This window comes from Papio anubis, chromosome 15 (assembly GCF_008728515.1).
Source record: "Papio anubis isolate 15944 chromosome 15, Panubis1.0, whole genome shotgun sequence".
NCBI lineage: Eukaryota > Metazoa > Chordata > Mammalia > Primates > Cercopithecidae > Papio > Papio anubis.
Window position 1 is genome coordinate 40,537,973 of NC_044990.1, and position 23,323 is coordinate 40,561,295.

At 44.7% G+C, this 23,323-nt stretch overlaps 1 protein-coding gene and 1 non-coding gene across 6 annotated transcripts; one reads left to right on the forward strand and one right to left on the reverse strand.

Moving 5' to 3' along the window:
• Window positions 1-496: 496 nt before the first annotated feature.
• Window positions 497-21,103, forward strand: LOC116268501 (piggyBac transposable element-derived protein 2). Of its 5 annotated transcripts, none has more exons than XM_031655877.1 (4): window positions 497-3,035; window positions 14,125-14,221; window positions 15,753-15,816; window positions 18,562-21,103. In XM_031655877.1, the coding sequence occupies exons 3-4, from the start codon at window positions 15,800-15,802 to the stop codon at window positions 20,321-20,323; spliced, it is 1,779 nt and encodes a 592-aa protein (XP_031511737.1). In that variant the 5' UTR covers window positions 497-3,035; window positions 14,125-14,221; window positions 15,753-15,799; the 3' UTR covers window positions 20,324-21,103. The 5 variants fall into 5 exon arrangements, with proteins under 5 accessions (XP_031511737.1, XP_031511735.1, XP_031511738.1 ...); XM_031655879.1 differs by lacking the exon at window positions 497-3,035 and adding an exon at window positions 17,928-18,023 and having other exon boundaries at window positions 11,220-14,221; XM_031655875.1 differs by lacking the exon at window positions 14,125-14,221.
• Window positions 14,938-15,040, reverse strand: LOC116270666. The gene has a single exon (XR_004178812.1). It is a non-coding gene; the product is annotated as a U6 spliceosomal RNA (small nuclear RNA).
• Window positions 21,104-23,323: the final 2,220 nt, after the last annotated feature.

Here is a 23,323-nt window from a genome sequence, read left to right on the forward strand (position 1 = left end):
CACATAAACAGAACTAAAGACAAAAAACCATGGTTGTCTCAATAGAAAGCAGAAAAGATCTTTCGCCATAATTCCTTCATGTTAAAACTGTCAATAAACTAAATGATGAAGGAAAAAAGACCTCAAGAAATAATAAGAGCCATAGATGACAGACCCACAGTCAGTATCATACTTAATGGTCAAAAGGTGGAAGGAGGTGGCCGGGCGCGGTGGCTCAAGCCTGTAATCCCAGCACTTTGGGAGGCCGAGACGGGCGGATCACAAGGTCAGGAGATCGAGACCATCCTGGCTAACCCGGTGAAACCCCGTCTCTACTAAAAAATACAAAAAACTAGCCGGGCGAGGTGGCGGGCGCCTGTAGTCCCAGCTACTCTGGAGGCTGAGGCAGGAGAATGGCGTGAACCCGGGAGGCGGAGCTTGCAGTGAGCTGAGATCCGGCCACTGCACTCCAGCCTGGGCGACAGAGCCAGACTCCGTCTCAAAAAAAAAAAAAAAGGTGGAAGGAATCAAGCAACTTGTAGCTGAGCTTTAATTGCTGCTATGTACTACCATCATTAACCACAAGGTGTTATTTAGTCAATGCTTGATGGACATGAGAATTTTTATAATATATATGTAAAATCTCACCCCATACATACACACAAAAACATGTACAGGTGAAATAAACTAAATGACATAAATTAATAAATGTATGTTTAATTCCCCAAGTCCATTTTCTTCTTCTTTTTATATATTTTTTCTTTTTTTAAATTTGTTAACTCCCTAAAGCAAGATAGTATCTATAAACAAACTAGGCTGCAAGGCTTTTATGAAATTTACTCATAATACACATAATTTAAATATTTTCCCCCCAATTTTTTCCTTAAAGCTTATTTAGCCTATTTCTCAAAGACAACTTCAAAATATATATTTTCCTCAAAGGATTCTAGGTTAACAGGCTAAGTTTTTTGTTTTGTTTTTTCCCAATTCCTATTATGCAGTTCTGCGATTCTACCCAAAATTTGACATTGTTTTCAAAGATTTGACTTTGTTTTTAAACGTAGCTTTATTCAAAGCAATGCACTGAAAATGTCTAGATGGGCTCTTTGCAGCTCCATAAACACTTACACTTGGTCCTGATCTTTTTATTAACTTTACATATGCAAGTATCCAAATTGCAGTGACAATTCTCTCTAGATCATAAAGGTATGGAAGAAACAGCCAGCAAGCACACTATATATGTATCTTACTACTCCTTGTTCAACTCACCCCCTCTTTGACCTCATTTCTTTGACTCTCTTCGTTCTTTTGTCTCCAGCCATTCTCAAATGTGCTAGGCTTGCTTCGCCTCAGAGCATATGCACATGCCATTCTTTCTGCTTCAAGTATTTTCCCCCTTGAATTCTGCATGGGGAATTTGCTCTTCATATTCTTTGGCTTTTCCCTCAAATACAACCTTCTTACTTACCAACCTTCCCTGACCAAATTATTTAAAACTGAGTTCACAAGTCTTATTGGTCCCCTTTGCTTCCTTTATTTTCTTCCTAGCACTTTCCACTTTGACACACCATATATTTTGTTTATTGTCTGGTTCTCCCGCTGAAATGTAAGCATCATGACAAGAGGGTTTTTCTCTTGTGCCTTTATTTTTTTCACTGTTCTAACAGCACTGCCCAGAGGAGTGACTGTCATAGAGAGGACACTCATTTAACACTTGAATGAATGAATGAATGAGACACAGGATCTGGGGAACAAAGCAAGTTAGAAACACCACTCTACCTCACCTAGAGTAGCACTCCCATTTTCCCAGGGCTCATGATCTGTCTCCTCAAATTGCTCATATGTGGAATGAATGATGACAAACTTATACGTGCCCTCCGCTCCAGAATCCCACAAATGAGCATGATTTTTTTTTTCTTCTGATGCAGGTGTTTTGGAACACACTTTACAGTGACCAAATAACATTTGTGAAGTGTCAGGGTGGAGAAGCAAATACAAAGTCTTCACTAAGTGGCCCTCTTTTTGAATGTTAACAGGGTCTGGTCCCAGGGATTTCTGCGTTCAAAGCCTTTCAGGGCAAGGCAGTTTGCTGTGGAGTACACTGTCCTATATACCTAACAGGCTACTAGGTTTCAGCTGGACAAAGTCCTTATAGAGCCGTGATTCTCGAGGGGTAGGGGGAGACACTTTTGTCATAACTAGAGTGGAGAGAGTGTGGTGTGCTACTGGCACTTAGTTGCTAGGGGTGCTCAATATCCTACAATTAGGGTCATTTTTACCAAGTAAAACTATAGGCAGGTAAGGTAGCCAGATGAAATACAGGGATTTCCAGTTAAATGTGAATCTTAGATGAACAACACTGTTACCTGAAACTCAAATTTAACTGTATTTTATCCGTGACCCTGCCTCCTGTAATGCACAGGACAGCCTCCTTCCCTCTCAACCAAGAATTATCCAGGCCCAAAATGTCAAGAGTGGAGGCTGAGAAACCCTGCCATACAGCAGTGGTTCTCAAGCCCTAGTTTGTTCCACAATTACCTTCAGGGTTGGTAAGCCCGATCACTGGGCACACCCTCAGTTTCTGATTCAGTGCCTGGAGTGGGGCCCCAAGAGTTGCAGTTCCATCAATTTCCCAGGTGAAGCTGCTGTTAGACTGGGGCCACATTTGAGAACCACTACCCTAGAAAGTCCCCATGCTCTCCTGATTAGAAGCGAGGAAAGTTTCCAAGGGAGGACGGGGGTGGGAGGACAAGGGAGAGTGGCGGGAAGAGCCGGCCCGCTGGGGTGGGAGACGTTATTTCGGCCGTTCTGGCCTCGCAGGCGTTTTCGGGATCCCTCTAGGCGCCGCGGAGGTCCCGGAGTCTCGATGGTCGCTCGGGCCGGGGCGTGGCCTGGTTCGGGGGCGTGGCGTGGAAGGCGGGCTGAGGTGCGGCGAGCGCTCTCGTGCCGGACGTTGCGCGGCCGCGACGCCCGACGCCAACGCAAGCGCAGCGCTCCGGTTCGGCGCGGCTCACGGTCCGGTTCGGGCTCGGGAGGCTCCGTCTGGGCCAGGGCAGGTAGGCATCATTGTGCTCGCGCCGCAGGCAGGGCTTAGCTTGAGTGCAGGAGCGGTTGGCCTTGATGTTGCGTTTTCTCAACGGCGTCCGAGGAGTTCGTCCTCCCTGCTCCGCGTCCACGGTGGGCTGGCGGGACCAGGACAGGAACAATGGGATTCCGAGGGCCGCAAGGGGGCGCTCCCTCTGCGGGTTGGGGTGCGAGGCCGGAGGCCGGGCCCTGCTGAGGGGGGGGCGGAGCAGGAGGCGGAGCGGGGTGGGTGGGGACCAGGGCGGGGTCGGGCTAAAGGGGGATGGATTAAGGGCGCGGTGGGAGGGACCAGGTCAGGCTCGGGCGGGGTGGGCGGGACTAATGGGGCGGGCGGCCTGAGGCTGGCGGCCGAGCTGCGAACGCCGCGTCAGGTCCCGGGGCGGGGCGGCTCCGCGCCGGGGCGCGCTGGGGACGGGTCGTTCTTAACTTTGCGTCCGCCTGGGAAGGCGCTGAGGTTTCTGAGGGTCTTTGTTTGCATTTCTTTCCCTTTTGCTGTTGAGATGAAGAGAGGGGAGGAAGTTCCTCCGTATCCCACAAAAGCCCTTCTGAGCTGTTAGGCTCCTGGCTGAGCTTTGGGGTGCTGATCTATAAAATGTCTTTTGAATAATGTTTATCTTGAAATAATTTCAGAATTTCAGAGTGTTAGAAAACAAACAAAAATTCCCATGTACGGTTCGCCCAGATTTCCTAGGGATTAACATCTTTTTTTACAGAACAGTCAACAAAACCAGGATATTAACACCTACAGGCCTTATTCAAATTTCTCTACTCTCTCCTATTTCCGTTTTGTAATTTAGGCGCCAAGACAGCATTGGGTTGTCCTGTCTTTCCTTGGAGAAATTTACATTTTAAACAGCAGCTCTCCCGCCTCCCAACCCCCTAGGGCCCTTTAGAGTGGCCTGGGGAGCTCCAGGTCTCACACCAAGGTGCTTTTTCTTGCCGAGTGGCCTGGACCAGTTTAGTTGAGAATGCCCAGTTGGACCTCAGGGCAGCTCGTGACCACCTCCTCCTCCCAGTGCTGCTCGTTCCTCCTCCCAGTGCTGCTGGGCTTGGTGAGTGGCACCTCTGTGCACCAGCCATAGGGTGCCAGAATCTAGGAGGCTTCCCTGATCAGCTTTCTCCCCTGCCCTACCCCCTCAACCAATTATCCAGACTTGATGGTTTCACATTTTGAGTCCTCCTTAGGTGTGTCCATTTCTCTCCATAGGCACCACCCTTTTGCCGTAGCCTTTTTGTCCGTCACCCTTCATCAGCGTTGGGGCCCTGCATACTCAGTTGTCCATACTGCAGCCAGAATAAGCTTGTTAACATGCACCCTTCATTCTGTTATGCTCTGCCTGTAATTTTTTTTTTTTTAAACTTCCCTCTGCTCTGATAAAGACAGGCCTCCTTAACAGAGCCTTCAAGTCTCTGCAGGGCTGGTCCAGCCTCTTGTACCGTCTCCCACAGATCCCCTACCCTGGCCGGACTGCTTTGCTTCTCCTGTGCTGTACCTTTTGCCTGGGGTGCTATTCCCTGCCTGCTGAGGGAGTTGTTACTCTTTCTGCAGCTCTCCATTAGGTTATCTTTTCCTCAGGGAGGTATTCTCTGACCTTCCTGACTAGGTCAGTTTCCGTTTTATGGGTTCTGATCAACACCTGCTTTCCTTCTTAGCCCTGTCATAGTTACAATTTTATGCATACATGCCTGGCACCCAGTATATACTTCAGATGTTTGCCAAAGGAATGAAAAGGTGATAGTGTGGCTGCCTAACAGCCTGTCTAGACATTATTCCCTTTGTGAGTTTGCTTGGTATGTGGGGGCACTGGCTACCGATGTCCCCTTCCTCTGTTGGTGGTCTCAGGCAGGGCAAGAAAGATGTAGGAGCCCCATGTGAGGGGATGGAGGGCCTGGGGAGCACAGTCTGCAGACTCCTGAAAGGTAGAATGGGTTTTTGCTGAGCTTCTTACCTATGTATCCCCCTCTGTCCTGGTTGAGTCCACTGTAGACTCTTCACTGACATATTTCCTATGCATGGTTTCAGAGACTCTTTTAGGAGTATATTTTAGTTAGGGTCAAGCATATATCAAGAGCTTCTGGTTCTTTTCTAAATAGTTGTCTCAAAGCCAGATAGTAAAGATGAAAATGAAAAGTCTGCGGCAGGTTGAGATGGATGGGATGCCCTGGAATGTGGCCATTTGGCTCTGTGGCATGATTAGTTTGGTTCAGCGAGTATTTATTGATATTGAGGGCCTGCTGCATGCCAGATGCCATGTTGCCTTCTTGGGATACAGAGGTGGGGTCGACCTGAAGATGGATTATTAATTTCAGTCTATTGTGGTGAAAGCTATGATAAGAGAAGACTTGATTGGAAGCCTGATGGATGAGAAGGACATTCCAGGGGATCCCATAGGCAGGGAATAGCACCCCAGGCAAAAGGCACAGCACAGAAGAAGAAAGCAGTCAGGCCAGAGTAGGGAACCTGAGGAAGACAGGATACAAGAAGAGACTGGACCAGCCCTCGAGAGTGGTCTGAACCTACAGGCGGAACTGGGTGGGGATAAGGCTAGGGACCGGGCTGTGAATGACTTTTGATTTTATTTCAGAGCTCGGTTGGATTGTGACCCAGGGCAAGCTCTTGGTAGGCTGTGAAGATGGGCTCATGCCCTAATGGCTGGAGGCTGTCAGTCTATATGTTAGCAAGTGGATGGGGCCAGCCTAAGGCACAGTGGAGGAAAAGGTGGTAAACTGCTGAGAGGTGGAGCAACTATGAAGTGGTAACACAAGTCAGGCTTCCTGACCCAAACCTGGCTGGACCTGGGGAAGAAGTCAGACTGTTTGAGTTTTATCAGTCATACTATGCATCCCTTAATGAAACATAATTTCTGCAGCAAAATGTGTGGATATTTATAGTAACAATTAGACTTTATGAAGAGCCTCAGGTCAGTCCAGGTTTTGCTGCCAAAGAGTTTGTTGCAAAGTTTTGAAAGAAATTTAGTTTTTAAAGCATATTTGGCTTTTGGAATTGTAGGTGAGGGGTTGTGGACCTGAAATTGTAGTTAACACTTGGGAAGCCAGGCCTGTGGTGTCTGCTTTACACACATTGACTCTTATTACTTTCACAATGCAATGAAGGTAGGTACCACGATGATACCATTTTACAGGTGAAAGACGAGGGCACCAGGAAGTCTCTTTGCTAAGTGACTTTCCAAAATCACACAGCTTGTCACTGGTGGCTCCATATTACACATTTTTCCTGGGCTACAGACTTGTGAAAGGGGGTCGGGAGAGATTGAGGGACTGAGGTCTTTCTTTCGCACCTCACACACCTGGCATCTGCCTGCAGCAAGCCTGCCTTAGTGCCAAGAAGGTCAGAGCAGAAGGGGAGCTGGAGCCCCACAGACATCACAGTCACACACTTGGATTTACTGAAGGCCCATGGGGACTCATGTCCGTGATTACTGGAGCTTATGATCTAATCAGGTGATGAGCTTTTCTCACAAGCCATAGAGGAATTTAAGTGTGATGTCATGCGGACCAGAGATGGTCAGAGGCCCTGTGTATGGATAAGTTGGGATGTGGGCTGGCTGGGCTTTGAAGAAATTCAGGTAAACGATTTTATAAGGATTTTAAAAAGAGATTCTTCATAAGGGACACAGACTGTTACATGGGGAGATGACCTAATTTTCTTCTAGCCGTGCAAGATGTGTGTGTTCTGAAACATCACAGATGAACATCTTTTGCTTGCGACTCCCTCATCACTGCAGAGCAGCATTCCCATCAGGCACTGACTGGGTCAGCTGGAGAGTATTTGTTCAGGTGTTTCTTTGCAAGTGCCCCCGTGCCTGTGTGTGTTTGTGTGAGTGTGTAAAATATACATACCAAAATATATAAAATGCACAGGAACAGTTTAAAGAATAATGAACAACTCTGAATATCCTACTCAGTTTAAGAAATTGAACCTTGGCCGGTCGCGGTGGCTCAAGCCTGTAATCCCAGCACTTTGGGAGGCCCAGACGAGCGGATCACGAGGTCAGGAGATCGGGACCATCCTGGCTAACACGGTGAAACCCCCCGTCTCTACTAAAAAATACAAAAACTAGCCGGGCGAGGTGGGGGCCCCTGTAGTCCCAGCTGCTTGGGAGGCTGAGGCAGGAGAATGGCGTAAACCTGGGAGGTGGAGCTTGCAGCGAGCCGAGATCCGGCCACTGCGCTCCAGCCTGGGCAACAGAGCGAGACTCCGTCTCAAAAAAAAAGAAATCGAACCTTATGAAAACTTTATTTTTTATTTCCATAAGTTTTTGGGGAACAGGTGGTATTTGGTTACATGATTTTTTTTTTTTTTTTGAGACAGAGTCTCTCTCTGTTGCCCTGGCTGGAGTGCAATGGCACGATCTTGGCTCACTGCAAGCTCCGCCTCCCGGGTTCACGCCATTCTCCTGCCTCAGCCTCCCGAGTAGCTGGGACTACAGGCGCCCGCCGCCACACCTGGCTAATTTTTCGTATTTTTAGTAGAGATCCGTGTTAGCCAGGATGGTCTAGATCTGACCTCATGATCCGCCCGCCTCGACCTCCCAAAGTGCGGGATTACAGGCATGAGCCACCGCGCCCGGCCATGAGTAAGTTTTTTAGTTGTGATTTGTGAGATTTTGGTGCACACATCACCCAAGCGGTATATACTGAACCCAATTTATAGCCATGTCCTTCTCATCCTTTCCCCTGGAGTCACCAACGTCCATTGTATCATTCTTTACCTTTGCATCCTCTTAGCTTAGCTCCCACTTACGAGTGAGAACGTATGATGTTTGGTTTTCCATTCCTGAGTTACTTCACTTAGAATAATGGTTTTCATTTCCATCCAGGTTGCTGTGAATGCCATTAATTCATTCCTTTTTATGACTGAGTAGTATTCTGTCTTATGTACATACCACAGTTTCTTTATCCACTCATTGATTGATTGGCATTTGGGATGGTTCCATATTTTTGAATTGTGCTGCTATAAACATGCGTGTGCAAGTATCTTTTCTCATATAATGACTTCTTTTCCTCTGAGTAGATACCCAGTAGTGGCATTGCCAGATCAAATGGTAGTTGTACTTTTCGTTCTTTAAGGAATCTGCACGCTGTATTCCATAGTGGTTGTACTAGTTTACATCCCCACCAGCAGTGCAGAATATTCCCTTTTCATTGCATCCTGGCCAACATCTGTTATTTTTTGATTTTTTTGATTATGGCCATTCTTGTGTGAGGAAGATGGTATCGCATTGTGGTTTTGATTTGCATTTCCCTGATCATTAGTGATGTTGAGCATGTTTTTCATATGTTCGTTGGCCATTTGTGTAAATTCTTTTGAGAATTGTCCTTAACCCACTTTTTGAGGGGATTTTTTTTTCTTGCTAATTTGTTTGAGTTCATTGTAGATTCTGTATAGTAGTCCTTTTTATTCTATTTATTTTGAACTTACTAGATATACACAATTTAAAAATTACTATATTTTCCTGATTAGGCAAATCTTTTCTCACTGTAAAATGACCCTCTTTCTCTGATTTTTTTGTTTTTATTGTACTTCATTTTTATATTTTTAATTGTAAAAAACATACAGTTTACCATTTTAACCATTTAAGTGTACAGTTTAGTAGTACTAAGGATAATCACATTATTGTGCAGCCAATCTCCAGGAACTTTTTTATCTTGCAAAACTGAAACTATACCCATTAAACATTGACTTGCCGTTTCTCCTCCACAACTTCTGTTTATCTGCATTCTACTTTCTGTTTCTCAGTTTTGACTACTTTAATTACCTCATGTAAGTGAAATTAAACACTGTTTCTCTTTTTGTAGTTGGCTTATTTCACTTACTATAATGTCCTCAAGGTTTATTTATGTTGTAGCCTGTAACAGGATTTCCTTCATTTTAAGGCTGAGTAATATTCCATTGCATCTATCAATTCCATTCATTCATCAATTGACACTTGAGTTGCTTCTGTCTCTTGGCTATTGTGAATAGTGCTCCTTTGAAAATGCACTATAGGCCAGACGCAGTGACTCACGCCTATAATCCCATCACTTTGGGAGGCCTGAGGTGGGCGGATCCCGAAATCAGGAGATCGAGACCATCCTGGCTAAAACGGTGAAACCCCGTCTCTACTAAAAATACAAAAAATTACCCGGGGATGGTGGCAAGAACCTGTAGTCCCAGCTACTCAGGAGGCTGAGGCAAGAGAATCACTTGAACCTGGGAGGCGGAGGTTGCAGTGAGATGAGATCACGCCACTGCACTCAAGCCTGGGCAACAGAGACTCCATCTCAAAAAAAAAAAAAGCGCTATAGACATAGATTTCTGAGTTCCTGCTTTCAGTTCATTTGTTCAACATAGTATTGGAAGTCTTAGAGCAATTACTGAGAAAAGTAAAAGCCGTCCAAATTGGAAAGCAGTAATTACAACTATCTGTGTTTGCAGATGACATGATCTCATATGTAGGAAACTCTAAAGATTCCACAATTGCAGAATTGCAGCAATTTATATTTGCAGCAAAATGCACAGCAAATTGTATTTGCTGAATACAGCACAGTTGCAGGATACAAAATAAACATGCAAAAATCAGTTGCAGCCAGGCACAGTGCCTCAAACCTACAATCCCGGCATTTTGGGAGGCCAAGGCAGGCAGATTACTTGAGCCCAAGAGTTTGAGACCAGCCTGGGCAACATGGAGAAACCCCATCTCTACAAAACATAGAAAAATTAGCTGGCATGGTGGCATGTGCCTGTAGTTCCAGCTACTTAGGAGGCTGAGGTGGCAGGATCACCTGAGCCTGGAGTGGTAGAGGCTGCAGTGAGCCCTGATTGTGAAGTGGGGTCACTTGTCTTGGGAAATACCCAAGGTTCGTTGTCTCACGCTAAGGAAAACGAAGATGTAGACGCACAAGGTGTGCATTTAAGAGCAGAAAGTTTAATAGGCAAGATAAACAAGAGCAAAGCTCCCCCATATAGAGGGACAGAGGTTCCAGATGGATCTCCCTGTTCACAGTGGGATGTATTTGACTTTATAGAGGGGCTTAAGAAGGTGGTGTCTAATTTACATAGGGCCTCGGGGATTGGTTGGGCCAGGTGTGCCACTTACCCACAAAGAGGCTGGCCATCTCACCCTAATCTTTTATTATGCAGATGGCGTCTCGGCCTTGCCGGGGGGGCTGTGACACCCACACATGTGACTTTGACAAAGAGAAGGGAGGAGAAAACTTCCACGCTGGATATACCTGGCTTCTGGCACACCTGCAGGCATTCACCTATGCAAGCTTCCAGCTTGCTTATCTGTGCTTGAGGCTTGATTTTTCAGGCTGCTTTTTGTTAGAAAAGAAAGGATTTGGGGGCTGCTTTTTATTAAAAGAAAAACCTTACTGAGGACTTCTGTACCCTCACTAACTGCTTGAGTAATTTATTTTTAACTCCTAAATCAATTGTCCCACCGTATTCCAGGCTGGTCAACAGAGTGAGACCCTGTCTTTTTAAAAAAAAAAAAAAAAAAAAATTGTGGTTTTTTTAAATATGAAAAAAAAAAAAGTTTAAAAGAAAATGTAGAAATTACCACACTTTTTCCATAGTGGGTGCATTATTTTTAAATGCTATCAACAGTGTACAAAGGTTCTAATTTTTCTGTTTTTTTGTTTTTTTGAGGTGGAGTCTCGCTCTGTCACCCAGGCTGGAGTGAGTGGCACGATCTCGGCTCACTGCAAGCTCCGCCTCCCGGGTTCACGCCATTCTCCTGCCTCAGCCTCCCAAGTAGCTGGGACTACAGGCACCTGCCCACCATGTCTGGCTAATTGTTTGTATTTTTAGGAGAGACGGGGTTTCACTGTGTCAGCCAGGATGGTCTCGAGCTCCTGACCTCCTGATCCGCCCGCCTCAGCCTCCTAAAGTGCTGGGACTACAGGCGTGAGCCACCACATCCGGCCCAAAGGTTCTAATTTTTCTACATTCTTGCTGATACCATTCTCTGTTTTCTTGATAGTGTCCAGCGTAATGGGTGTAATGTGATATCTCATGGTTTTGATTTGTATTTCCCTTATAAGTATGACTTTTAAAACTTTTCTTAGGTAGTTTAGTTTTTATTCTTATTTGTTGTATTTGGTTCTTTTTAAGTGTGCTTGACCTTTTTTTTTCATTTCAGATTTTATGTTTCTTGTTCATATTGTTTCTTACAATATATTAAACATATATATTTTGTATTCTATGATAATTATGACATTTATAGTCCGTGGGTCTGATTATGCTGTCCATTGTTTCTGCTGACTCCCATTCATGGTGCTTTATTTCCTTGTTTACTGTTTTATTTCCTTGTTTACTTTGACTTTTTTTTTTCCATAATGTGAATTCATCTTTGGAACTGTTGTCAGTGGAACTCTTCAATGTTTTTGTTGGGGATATATTCCTCCAGAGAGGTTTTATCTGTTTTCACTATTCCTGGGGAAGCACTGCTAATGAAGGGGACTTTGGGTTAAAATTTTTGCTTGAGGTTATTGAGCCCATTGAGCAGTATCAGTTGGCCTCATAAACCTTCATAGTTACAGATTCTTCGGAGACACTCCCCCCCTGACTTTTATCCAGTGGTATGGCTAAGCATCTTTATTTTCTGGTCTCTTCTTCAGAGTTGGGTTACTTTTCATTTATCTTTGTCTCTTGGGTGCAGCCCTTTGGTAGGCCCTTTGTGCAGGCCTATTTTCCTAGCCCTTTGTGCTGGCCTGCCTTTAGTTTCCTCTAGTTTTTATACTCCATATAGTTCAGAATAGGAGGATTAATGTCACCACAATTCATGAGAACGCCTCAGAGTGAAAGCTAACTGAAGACTCCCTTGCTCCTTAGACTCCCTTGCTCCTTAGACTCCCTTGCTCCTTAGGGCTGCCAGATTGATTTTGCTTTTTGACCCAGTGAGATTCCATATTTTCTTGTCAGGTCAGTGCAGCACTTAAAATTTTATCCAGCTCTTTTAAGTTTTCATCAGGAGAGTTTTTTTGGGGTCTGTGGTCTGCCATACTTCTGGAAATGGAATTTAGGCGTCTCATTTGATGGGTGTCTTTCCTACTTCCCCTTACTCCTGAGAGCCACCTTGAGGCAGAAGCAAGGGGCCCATAGGAGTGGAGGTCACTGATTGCAGGAGTTACATGTTCTCTTATCTTCTGTGTCGGCAGAACCCAGGCCAGGATCCACCCCCCAGGACGTGCCAGCCACGGTTACTGCCTGACCACAAAAGCTTGAGAGTGAACCTACAGAGACTAGAAATTGGGTAGTTGGGGAGAGGAAGGTAGAATAACATCAGGAGGAAAAGATATTTGTCATCCTTTCTGGAGCGCTAAGGGGGCATAGGAGGTGTGTTGGGGCAAGATTGATTGTATGTATGTGCATGCATAACTCTTAGAATTGGCTGCAAAGGGGCAGATGGAGTCAGAATTTGCTGAGTGTGGTTTGCTTTTATGGGTTTGTAGGTAGACAGTTCAGTGAGCTTCCTGGCAGACTGGCAGGGTAGAAGTTCATTGGCGAGGCTGGGCTTAAAAGCTGCCTGAGATAGCATGGGGAGTCTGTGGGATTAGTCCTTTGGTAAGGGCTCTGGCCACACAACATTGAAATTGTATTTTCAGGTGACCAGGACAACCAGTTGATGATGGGGTCATTTGGGCCATGGTTTGCGTGTAGGGTACTAAACAACTCCTAACACTCTTTTTCCTGGCCAAATAGCATTTTCACTTTATCACTGTCTATGTGCCTTGTGGTTCGGGAGCTGTTGGTTGGCCCCTGAGAACAGCCCACTGAGCTGGTGGATGGAGGAGAAAAGGCTGGAGGCATTAATGTTCCCCTGCTCTGTCCCTGTTATGGGAGGAAATGGACTCGAGGAGCTACTTTACTGAGTATTTTTGCATTCAAGGCCCTGGGCTCTGTAGTTGAGTCTTAAGGATAGGGGCAAGTGACCCTTTGATGGTACCTGCCTGAAACGGTCTCAGCTAGGGGATAGCAGAGGGGGCAGAGACCTGCTATGTCTAATATGTTAAAGAAAATTAGGAAGCAGACCTGGGGAAGATTAGGAAGATGATGCTGAAGGTTTTATTTTAGCCTTCAGGAGAGGCCTTTGGATTCTCATAGAAAAAAATAACATTCTCAAGTCCTCTCCTGACGGTACTGGCCCAGCTCTTGTGTCCGCTGGACCCTGTAAGCAAGCACTGTGTGTATATATAATGTAGATCAGACCCAGCTACTATGTAAGTGTTGTATGTACAGTTGTGATCAGGCTCAGCCTCCCTCTGAGTGTGCTTTGGATATATAGTGGAGATCAGACCGAGACTAGAGCAGATAGTATTCATGAAATGGTCTCACAAACAATAAAAGGAGACTGGTTTGTGAAGGGCGTGCTCTGAGTAGCTGACAAAGGGAGCCTTGGCTGAGTTATCGAGAACTGGTCAGAAGCAGTGTGACTGAGCTGACTTCAGGGCCAGGTGGGGCTTCATTTGGTGGGGGTAAGGTAGAAATTAAAATGAATTTTAGACAAGTAAGGCCATATTCACCTGAATGGTGCTGACACTTGTTCTTTGTATTTGGCATTTTTATGGAAGGGTTACATATGCATATGTCAAGCCACCGTGAATGCGATGACTGCAGGTACAAAAGGACCTATGTGTGTTGCATTGATGATGACTTGTGTCACAAAGACTGATACTATTGGTGACGTAATTTTTCAAAATGGTCAACAAGCGTTGGTAAAGTTCTGATAAAAAGATCTTCGTTTTCTCTACTATTAGTATGTTTACTGTACTATATTAAAATTGTGCAAAAGGTGTTTTATATTTATGTAAATCTGAGTTTGGTTCTAAGCCCAAGTTAAATCATTGCACATAGGTTTTGGTAGGACAGATGGAAGTTGTGAGGGTATGAGACAGGTGTGGTTGTGGGACTGACCCACACGTGTGGGATCGCTGTAACCCTTTCCACCCCTTCTGCCATTGTGACAACCAACCTTCTCCCCCAACAAATTTTAAAGCACCTTCTGGGTGCTCTGCTTCCTCCCTCCACTAACCGCTGCTGTTCTGGGTCTGCAGGGAGACCGAGAAGGATGTGACGCCAGGCGGGAGAGCTGTTGAAGACGTGCAGAGTGGGGTTGTTGGTCTATTCTTGCTGTTGTAAGAGTGGCCCAGAGTGAGTTGTCCAGACACATTAAAATGCATAGAAAGGTTAACATCTTAAAATGAGAAGTTAACTTGAATCAGCTGTCCAGGTGGTTTGCCGGCAATCACACCATTTTGAAAATATTGGCATGGGGTCCCTGTGGTGCTGAGATATTTCCATAGCCTGAATCCTTGTGGAACTCACATCATCATTGTGTGCAAATGCAAATCCCCTACTCCGATAATTAATTTCTGTGAGCTCTGGATAAACAGGGATGCCTCCTGACTTCTGTTTGCATTTCCCCCCAGTATTACTGCATTTTATCAGTTTGTTGACAGGGTCAGGGTGACTGGTTTTCCATTAAATTTTTCAAGCGTGACTGTCTAATATCCTGGAAAACTAAGTAGATGCCCTTGGACACTAACACTTGCCAAATCTGTTGTGATTTTGTTCTGCATCGCTAGGCAAGTCACTTCTTTCCAGGCCTCAGTTTCCTCAATGGTTAAATGGGGGTTATTACAACCTCAAGAAGTTATGAAGGGAATTAAATGCATTGACATCGGTAAAAATGCTTAAAACAGTACTCCACACTTAAATGCTCACTTGCTAAAAGGGTTTCTAATGTCTTTACTCCAAAATATTTCAAACATACAGAAAATACAGAGAAAAATATATCAATATCCATGTCCCCACCTCCCAGATTTAACACATTAACACATTTTACCATATTTGATTCAGATTTTTTTTTTAATATGGAGCACTTACGAATTTTCATGTCATCTTTGTGGACAGGCTATGCTAATCTCGGTATTGGTCCAGTTTTAGTACATGTGCTGCCGAAGTGAGCACTCAGATTGTGTAAAAAGAACTAACAGATCTGGTGGGCCTTTCTCTCCCCGCGACCCCATCTCATCTTCCACTTCCTCACTCCAGTTTCCCTCCCTCCCCTGTGGGTACCCCCTTCTGTGAAGAGCTAGCGTGTAGCTTTCCAGTTCTGGTTTTATACTCCTATCCTGCACATAGTATCTGTTGACAACACAGGGAATTTCTTGTGGGTATTTGTAGTTACATAAGTGGTGTTCTACACTTTCTCTCTGCAGCTTTGTTTCATTAAGTGTTGTTTTCAGGATCCTTATGCTTTCTTGGTTGTTCATTTGTTTAAACTTCTATATAATATAATTATATTCATCTCCCAGTTGGTAGTCTTTTAGGTTTTTCTGATGTTTAGCTGTTACGGACAGTGCAGCGGGATGTTCTACTGGCATCTATTAGTAGAAGCCGGGGATGCCATAAACATCCTAGAATGCAGTGGAAGGCCCTCTGCCACGCCACAAGCAAAGACTCATGTAGCCCCAAATGTCATCTACTTTAGAATGTATTTTGGTGTGAGTTTTGAGATGAAGGATTTGTTCTTTTTCCCTCTGAATAACCAGTCGACCCACACACTGTTAAGGTAGTGAATTTTAAGTCAGAGATATTTTTCCCTTAAATGGTAGAAAAGATCCTGTTGCCTTGCTTCTTAAGATACAATTTTTTTAAATTGACCTTTCTTGTCTTACAGGTTCTTAGACTCTGTGAGTAAAGACAGCTTCGTCTTCCCAGTTCATCATGGCTTCAACATCCAGGTAGGAGTGCTGTTTGATCAAACGTTTTATTGAAGAATTTATTCCCCTATGTTTTTGAAAGGCCACGTCCATGACATTTTTAGCTCTTGGCCTCAGTATAACAGTTGGTGTCCAGGAAGTATAAAGGAAGAAGGGCGAGGAGATGGGAGAAGAATGGGGAAAACGGGAAAAGGCCGATGGTTGTGTGGTATGGGTGTGGTCATGTACCACTAATGTGTACACTCGATAGAAAACCATGACTTCACTTTCCTCATCTTTCAAGATAAAGACACCAGATGGTTACTCCTGGGGCCACCTCAGTCCCTGCAGGCTTTCTCATGCCCGGGGTTTGAACAGTCATGTGCAGAAGTTGTTTGAGGGTTTGGGGGTGAGGAGGAGCTTGGGCAGTCAAAACTGGTAGAGACCTTGAGCTTGCAGCCCTGGATCTACCCCTGTGAACTGGGTGAGGCCAGGTCAGGAGAGTGTGAAGATGGCTGCTGTCCAAGGCCCATGAGAAGGGCTTTGAATTTCCTTTCCCTTCAAACTGGTCTCTTGTCCTGGCCCATGCAGAGGGGGAATGAGTGAATACCTCACCTCGTGGAGGTGAGCATGGCGGCTGACAGTCAGTCTCCAGGCAGTGAGGTTAGAGTGAATTTCTAATGCAGCCTGAACTCCAGAGTCCATGGGCAGGTCTGTGCTGATGTCACCTCTGTGGTAAATCCTGTTGCCTTCCTTTGGGATGGAGGGTCCTCACGTGGAGGTTGGGGTCTGCAAAGGGGCACAGGGAAGCTGCAGGGACCTCTGTGCCTACCCTCCCTGCTGAGTCCATTCTCACAGCCAGGGCGATGTGTTTACAGCCTAGATGTGACTCCTCACTGCCCTGTTCCATGGTTTACCCCCACCCTTGGGGCTACCTATGGTAGCTGAACACTGGAAGTCCTGGCCAGGGCCTGTGGAGTCCTGTGGGGCTAGTTCTCTCTGGCTCTGCTCTGCTCTCTTGTCCTCATTGCACCTGCAGCCTCGCTGACCTCCTTGCCGTTCTGCAGATGTCGAATCCCTTCAGTGTCAGGGCCGTGTGCCTGTGGTCCTTTCTGTCTGCCTGGGACATCTTGTCTCCAGCTGTCTGCAGGGCTCATTCTCTCATCTCCTTCAGGCCTCCCACCCTGTGAGCCTTCTCTCACCATTCTGTCCAAAATAGCACCCCTGGCTCTACCCCTTTGTTGCATTGTCCCTTATCTGGGACGGCATTCGGCATTCGTTGCTACCTGACACCGTCCTGCATAGCTACTTGTTTGTTGATCTGTTGTCTGACTCCTCCAGTTAGAAATAAAGTGCTGTGCAGGTTGGGAGTGGAGTTTTCCCGTTGCCAGCCCCTGAGCAGCACCTGCTCACAGTCTGTGCTCAAATGCAAGTACAGAGAGTCTCCCACTTAGCATGGTTCAACTTAAGATGGTGTAAAAGCCAGATACATTCTGTGGGAACTTTGGGTATCCATACAGTCACTCTGTTTTTCACTTTCAGTCCAGTAGTCAATAAATTATATGAGCTATTTAATACTTAATTATAAAATAGGCTTTGTGTTAGATGACTTTTTTCCCCAACTATAGGGTAATGTAAATGTTCTGAGCATGTTTAAGGTAGGCTAGGCTAAGCTACGATGTTTGGTAGGTTAGGTGTATTAAATGCATTTTCGACTTATGACGTTTTTAACTCATGAGGGGTTTATTGGGATGTAACCTGATTGTAAGTCAAATTGGGATGTAACCTGATTGTAAGTCGAGGAGCACCTGTATCACTCACCATCCATTTGGTTCCTGTGTCCCCAGGGCCAGAGAGTATCCGGAGTTTCCATGTTTTCCAAATTGATTTGGCTTCTGAATTGCAGTTAGCATACAGTAGGATAGCTGCAAGGGAGCTATCTGAAAATCCACATCTGCTCAGTTCTTGAGTTTGGGTAGTGAGAGTTCAAGTAGGGAGAGTTTGAGAATTTGGGGAATGAGGGAAACTTCCATTTGTCAATAAGAGAGGGAAGGTATAGTAAGACAAATGTAATTGCGGAGCTCCTAGGGCTTTTGAGTCTGAGGGGACAGGAGTGGGTGTCACTCCAGCTGACCAGGGCTCCCTGTTGCCAGTTTCTGTTATCTGGAGTGATGACAGCAGCATCTGGATTCATCACTAAAGAGGATCCTCTGTTTTAGAACACATCATTTAAGAAGGAAAGGAAGTAGGTAAGACCTCTTTATTCTGTCTCCCATTGTCAAAATACTTCTGCACTTAAAAGCATCATCTGTGGGCTGGGTGCCATGGCTTACGCCTGTAATCCCAGCACTTTGGGAGACTGAGGCGGGCGGATCACGAGGTCAGGAGATCAAGACCATCCTGACTAACATGGTGAAACCCCATCTCTACTAAAAATAAAAAAAGTTAGCGTGGCGTGGTGGCATGCACCTATAGTCCCAGGTACTCGGGAGGCTGAGGCAGGAGAATCGCTTGAACCTGGGAGGTGGAGGTTGCAGTGAGTTGAGATCGCACCCCTGCACTCCAGCCTGGGTGACAGAGTATAACACCGTTTCAAAAAAAAAATAACAAAAAGCAGAATCTGTGTTTAGCTGGAAAATTTACTTACTGAATGCTGTGCCTTGTGGTGCCAGATCTGTGAAGCCATTCAAATGAAAGTGTTTTATAGAGAGAGCGTCCTCCTCTTTTCTGCTGAAGCACTGGCTTTTTGGCGTGGCCTCTTCCTGATTCTGTTTCCTGTCGTAACAGAGATGTCATTGCTGGGAGAGGTATCCACTCAAAGGTGAAGTCTGCAAAGCTGCTCGAGGTTCTGAATGCTATGGAGGAGGAAGAGTCCAACAGCAACAGGGAAGAGATTTTCATTGCACCTCCCGACAATGCTGCGGGGGAATTCACTGATGAGGACTCAGGTGATGAAGACAGCCAGCGAGGTGCTCACCTGCCTGGCAGTGTGCTGCATGCTTCAGTCCTGTGTGAGGACTCTGGCACCGGCGAGGATAATGACGACCTGGAGCTGCAGCCGGCCAAGAAGAGGCAGAAAGCAGTTGTGAAACCTCAGCGCATTTGGACAAAAAGAGATATTCGTCCAGACTTTGGCAGTTGGACGGCATCAGATCCTCATATTGAGGATCTGAAAAGCCAAGAGCTGAGTCCTGTGGGCCTTTTTGAGTTGTTTTTTGATGAAGGAACAATTAATTTCATTGTTAATGAAACCAATCGTTATGCTTGGCAGAAAAATGTCAACCTGAGTCTTACGGCTCAGGAATTGAAGTGTGTTTTGGGCATTTTGATTTTAAGTGGGTACATCTCTTACCCAAGGAGAAGGATGTTCTGGGAAACCTCTCCTGATTCACATCATCATCTTGTGGCCGATGCAATTAGAAGGGATAGATTCGAACTAATCTTCTCATACTTACATTTTGCAGATAACAACGAACTTGATGCAGGTGATAGGTTTGCCAAGGTCAGACCTCTCATCATCCGGATGAACTGCAATTTCCAGAAGCACGCACCCTTGGAAGAGTTCTACAGCTTTGGCGAGTCTATGTGTGAGTACTTTGGGCACCGGGGGTCCAAGCAGCTGCACAGGGGGAAGCCGGTGCGACTTGGCTACAAGATTTGGTGTGGGACGACCAGCAGAGGCTACTTGGTGTGGTTCGAGCCCTCACAGGGCACACTTTTTACCAAGCCAGACAGGAGCCTGGATCTAGGAGGCAGTATGGTAATAAAATTTGTGGATGCGCTTCAGGAGCGTGGTTTTCTGCCATATCACATATTTTTTGACAAGGTTTTTACAAGTGTTAAACTGATGTCCATTTTGAGGAAAAAGGGGGTGAAGGCCACAGGAACTGTTCGTGAGTATAGGACTGAGCGATGTCCCCTAAAAGACCCCAAAGAACTGAAAAAAATGAAGAGGGGTTCATTTGATTACAAAGTCGATGAGAGTGAGGAGATCATCGTGTGCCGCTGGCACGATAGCAGCGTGGTCAACATCTGCTCCAATGCCGTGGGCATAGAACCAGTGAGGCTGACCAGTCGTCACTCTGGAGCAACTAAAACGCGGACTCAGGTCCACCAGCCATCACTGGTGAAGCTGTATCAGGAGAAGGTGGGCGGTGTTGGTAGGATGGACCAGAATATTGCCAAGTACAAGGTGAAGATCCGAGGCATGAAGTGGTACTCAAGCTTTATTGGCTATGTCATTGATGCTGCCCTCAACAATGCATGGCAGCTGCACAGGATCTGCTGCCAGGATGCCCAGGTGGACCTCCTTGCCTTCCGGAGATACGTCGCCTGTGTGTACCTGGAGAGCAATGCTGACACGACCTCTCAAGGAAGGCGAAGCAGGCGGTTGGAGACTGAGAGCCGCTTTGATATGGTTGGACACTGGATTATCCACCAGGACAAGAGGACCCGATGTGCCCTCTGCCACTCACAGACCAACACCCGGTGCGAGAAGTGCCAGAAGGGTGTCCATGCCAAGTGCTTCAGGGAGTACCACATCCGGTGACATCAGGAGACATACTTTTTTGGTTTATAATGAGATGTTCACAGTTAAATACAGATAGCAGTTGATTACTTCTGTTTTGTGTTGGAAAAAAGACCTGAATTTCTGATGACTTGGTTTTCTCTTTTCTCCCTACCCACAATTGTTATCTTTTTTATTGTGTTCTATTATGCCTACATGTGATATCAATTAATATTTATATTCATTTATATTTATATTTTTGAACTTATTTATTTAAAGTTGTGGGACCACTTTTTATTCAGATAAAAGTTGTGCTTTGGGGTATATTTGAATCCTAGGAAGAAGAATCAAAGGAAAACTTGCAAGAACAGTAAGAAGACTTGACCATTGCATGCCATGGTTTATAATCTAAGATAGGCAATAGTGTATAAATATCATGTAAATGTGATGGATTTCTTAATCCTATTTATTTCATATTAATCTAAGGTTATCAAACTTTCCAAGGATAGATAATCTGCCTTGTATTTAGTCAGAGGGCTAGAGTTTCAGAGTTCATATTTTCTTGATAAAAATATTTTCCTAATACACATATATCAATGTGGGATTCATTTTATAAAAAATTATTTTTTTAATTTTTGTGGGTACATAGTAGGTGTGTATTTTTATGGGTTATGTGAGATATTTTGATACAGACATGCAATGTGGAAAAACCACATCAGGGTAAATGGGCTATCCATCCTGTCAAACATCTGTCCTTTGTGTTACAAACCAATTATACTGCTAGTTATTTTAAAATGTACAATTAAATTATTTTTAACTATATTCACCCTGTTGTGCTAGCAAATACTAGGTCTTACTCATTCTTTCTATTTTTTCATACCCATTAACTATTGCCACTCTCCCCCACCCCCTAACCACCCTTGCCAAGCTCTGGTAACCTTCTTTCTACTCTGTATGTCCATGAATTCAATTGTTTTCATTTTTAGCTCCCACAAATAAGTGAGAACATCTGAAGTTTGCCTTTCTTTGCTTGGCTTATTTCACTTAACATAATGACCTCCACTCCCATTCATGTTGTTGCAAATGACTGAATATCATTTTTTTTGTGGCTAAATATTAATAATACTTCATTGTGTATATGTACATTTTCTTTATCCATTCTTCTGTTGATGGTCACTTAGGTTGCTCCCAAATCATGACTGTTGTGAATAGTGCAGAAGATAAACATTGGAGTTCAGATCTTTCTTCAGTATACTGATTTTTTTTCTTTTGGGTGTGTACTTAGGAATGGGATTCCTGAATAATATGGTAGCTCTATTTTAGTTTTTGAGGAACCTTCAAACTGTTCTCCATACAGGTTGTACTAATTTACATTCCCACCAACAGTATTCGAGGGTTCCCTTTTCTCCACATCCTTGCCAGCATTTGTTATTGTCTGTCTTTTGGATTAAAGCCATTTTTACCGGGATGAGGTATCTCAATGTAGTTTTGACTTGCATTTTTCTGTTGATCAGTGATGTTGAGTACCTTTTTGTATACCTGTTTGCCATATGTACTTTTTGTTTTTGTTTTGAGATGGAGTTGCCTTGTCACCCAGGCTGGAGTGCAGTGATACGTGATCTCGGCTCACTGCATCCTCTGTCTCCTGAACTCAAGTGATTCTCCTGCCTCAGCCTCCCAAGTAGCTGGGATTATAAGCACCCACCACCACACCCAGCTAATTTTTCTATTTTTAGTAGAGATGGTGTTTCACCATGTTGGTCAGGCTGGTCGTGAACTCTTGAGCTCAAGTGATTTGTCCACCTCAGCCTCCCAACGTACGTCTTTTTTTTCTTTTTTTAAATTATACTTTAAGTTCTGGGGTACATGTGCAGAATATGCAGTTTTTGTTACATAGGTATACACATGCCATGGTGGCTTGTTGCACCCATCAACCTGTCACCTACATTAGGTATTTCTCCTACTGTCATCCCTCCTAGCCTCCCACCCCCCGACAGGCCCTGGTGTGAGGTTCCCCTCCATATGTCCATGTGTTCTTATTGTTCAACTCCCACTTATGAGTGAGAACATGCGATGTTCAGTTTTCTGTTCCTGTGACAGTTTGTTGAGAATGATGGTTTCCAGCTTCACCTATGTCCCTGCAAAGGACTTGAACTCATCCTTTTTTATGGTTGCATAGTATTCCATGCTGTATATGTGCCACATTTGCTTTATCTAGTCTATTAGTGATGGACATTTGGGTTGGTTCCAAGTCTTTGCTATTGTGAATAGTGCTGCAATAAACATACGTGTGCATGTGTCTTTGTAGTAGAATGATTTATAATCCTTTGGGTATATACCCAGTAATGGGATTGCTGGGTCAAATGGTATTTCTAGTTCTAGATTCTTAAGGAATCGCCACACTGTCTTCCACAATGGTTGAACTAATTTACACTCCCAACAGTGTAAAAGCGTCCCTATTTCTCCACATCCTCTCCAGCATCTATTGTTTCCTGACTTTTTAATGATCGCCATTCTAACTGGCGTAAGATGGTACCTCATTGTGGTTTTGATTTGCATTTCTCTAATGACCAGTGATGGTAAGCATTTTTTCATATGTCTGTTGGCTGCATAAATGTCTTTTTTGAGAAGTGCCTGTTCATATCCTTTGCCTACTTTTTGATGGGGTTTCTTGTTGTAAATTTGTTTAAGTTCTTTGTAGATTCTGGGTATTAGCCCTTTGTCAGATGGATAGATTGCAAAAATTGTCTCCCATTCTGTAGGTTGCCTGTTCACTCTGATGATAGCTTCTTTTGCTGTGCAGAAGCTCTTTAATTTAATTAGGTGTTTTAGACATGAAGTCTTTGCCCATGCCTGTGTCCTGAATGTTATTGCCCAGGTTTTCTTCTAGTATTTTTATGGTTCTAGGTCTTACATTTAAGTCTTTGATCCGTCTTGAGTTGATTTTTGTATAAGATGTAAGGAAGGGGTCCAGTTTCAGTTTTCTGCGTATGGCTAGCCAGTTTAACCCAACTCTATTTATTAAATAGGGAATCTTTTCAC